This window comes from Photinus pyralis, unplaced genomic scaffold (assembly GCF_008802855.1).
Source record: "Photinus pyralis isolate 1611_PpyrPB1 unplaced genomic scaffold, Ppyr1.3 Ppyr1.4_LG1, whole genome shotgun sequence".
Taxonomy (NCBI): domain Eukaryota; kingdom Metazoa; phylum Arthropoda; class Insecta; order Coleoptera; family Lampyridae; genus Photinus; species Photinus pyralis.
The window spans coordinates 14,147,007-14,148,222 of record NW_022170249.1 but is presented as its reverse complement, the minus strand read 5'-3'; the positions used below and the strand labels follow the sequence as shown (position 1 = coordinate 14,148,222).

The window sequence follows — 1,216 nt, the reverse complement described above, 5'->3', positions numbered from 1 at the left end:
GACAAACACATCGGCTGTGTTGTTTCCGGTCTTATGGCCGACTCACGCACGATGATCGATAGGTAAATAATAATAATTGGTTAGACACAGTTAACGTTGTCATAGGGCGCGCGTGGAATGTCAGAATCATTGGTTTGTTTATAACGAAAGGATGACCGTAGAATCCTGTGCACAAGCTGTCTCAAATTTAGCAATTCAATTTGGCGATTCAGACGATGACGGTGCGGCAATGTCACGGCCGTTTGGTGTAGCGATACTTTTTGCGGGTATTGATGAAAAAGGTCCTCAGCTCTATCATATGGATCCTTCTGGTAAGTGTTTCGGGGTGAAGTGTCACATTTCATGATTCTGTCGATAGGTACATTTGTTCAGTTCGATGCCAAAGCCATAGGATCTGGCTCTGAAGGGGCTCAACAAAGTTTACAGGAAGTGTATCATCGTAGTATGACTTTAGCAGAAGCAACGACCGCGTCTCTCACCATTTTAAAACAAGTCATGGAAGAGAAATTGAATTCTACCAATGTAGAGGTGATGACAATGACGCCTAAGGGATTATATCATATGTTCACTAAGGAAGATGTTGAAGAGGCAAGGGCAAAGATATATAGAGATTTGATGCTATACAAATATCTGATCTTTTTTTTATTATAATACCTACTTCTGGCTGTTTGTCTGTCTTGTCTCCTTGTATTAATGCCCCCCCTCCCCCACCCACCCAAATATAGCATAGTGTATAACTTAAAAATCTACTGTAGTCTAATTTCATTAGTACTCTCCCTATCAAAATGACCACATTGTATAGCATAGTCTCTATTCTCTATCTTACAGGCAGTTAATAAACGGTTATGTGTTTTAGGCTTTAAAAAATGTAGCACCATTGGAACAGTCTCGAGGTGATACCCCAGCTACAGGATCCGGTGTGCAGGCAAAAACCAGTAGTGCTTAATTCTTCACATTATTCTAATATTTTGTCAACTTTTTGCATTTTGTTTTCTAAATAAATAATGAACTGCATAATGGGGACATCCCGGCTTCATTTTTTATTTCTTATCTACAAAGTACATTAAAAATAAAAAGGCCTGTCTGTCCTCAATTTTTATTTGCGAGTAAAATAAACCCAAAATAAATTACTTTTATGTCTTACTAACCTATCATAGCACATTTTATATCTGTGATACGCGGGCATAAAGTACCACTTTATGCCCTAGGGCATTAA

At 38.6% G+C, this 1,216-nt stretch overlaps 1 protein-coding gene across 1 annotated transcript; it reads left to right on the top strand.

Annotated features, from left to right (window-relative positions):
- The first annotated feature begins 6 nt into the window (after positions 1–6).
- Positions 7–1,014, top strand: LOC116158961 (proteasome subunit alpha type-5-like). The gene is made up of 4 exons (XM_031471840.1): positions 7–62; positions 106–311; positions 359–588; positions 857–1,014. Exons 1-4 carry the CDS (start codon positions 34–36, stop codon positions 944–946), a joined length of 555 nt encoding a protein of 184 aa, XP_031327700.1. The 5' UTR covers positions 7–33; the 3' UTR covers positions 947–1,014.
- Positions 1,015–1,216: the final 202 nt, after the last annotated feature.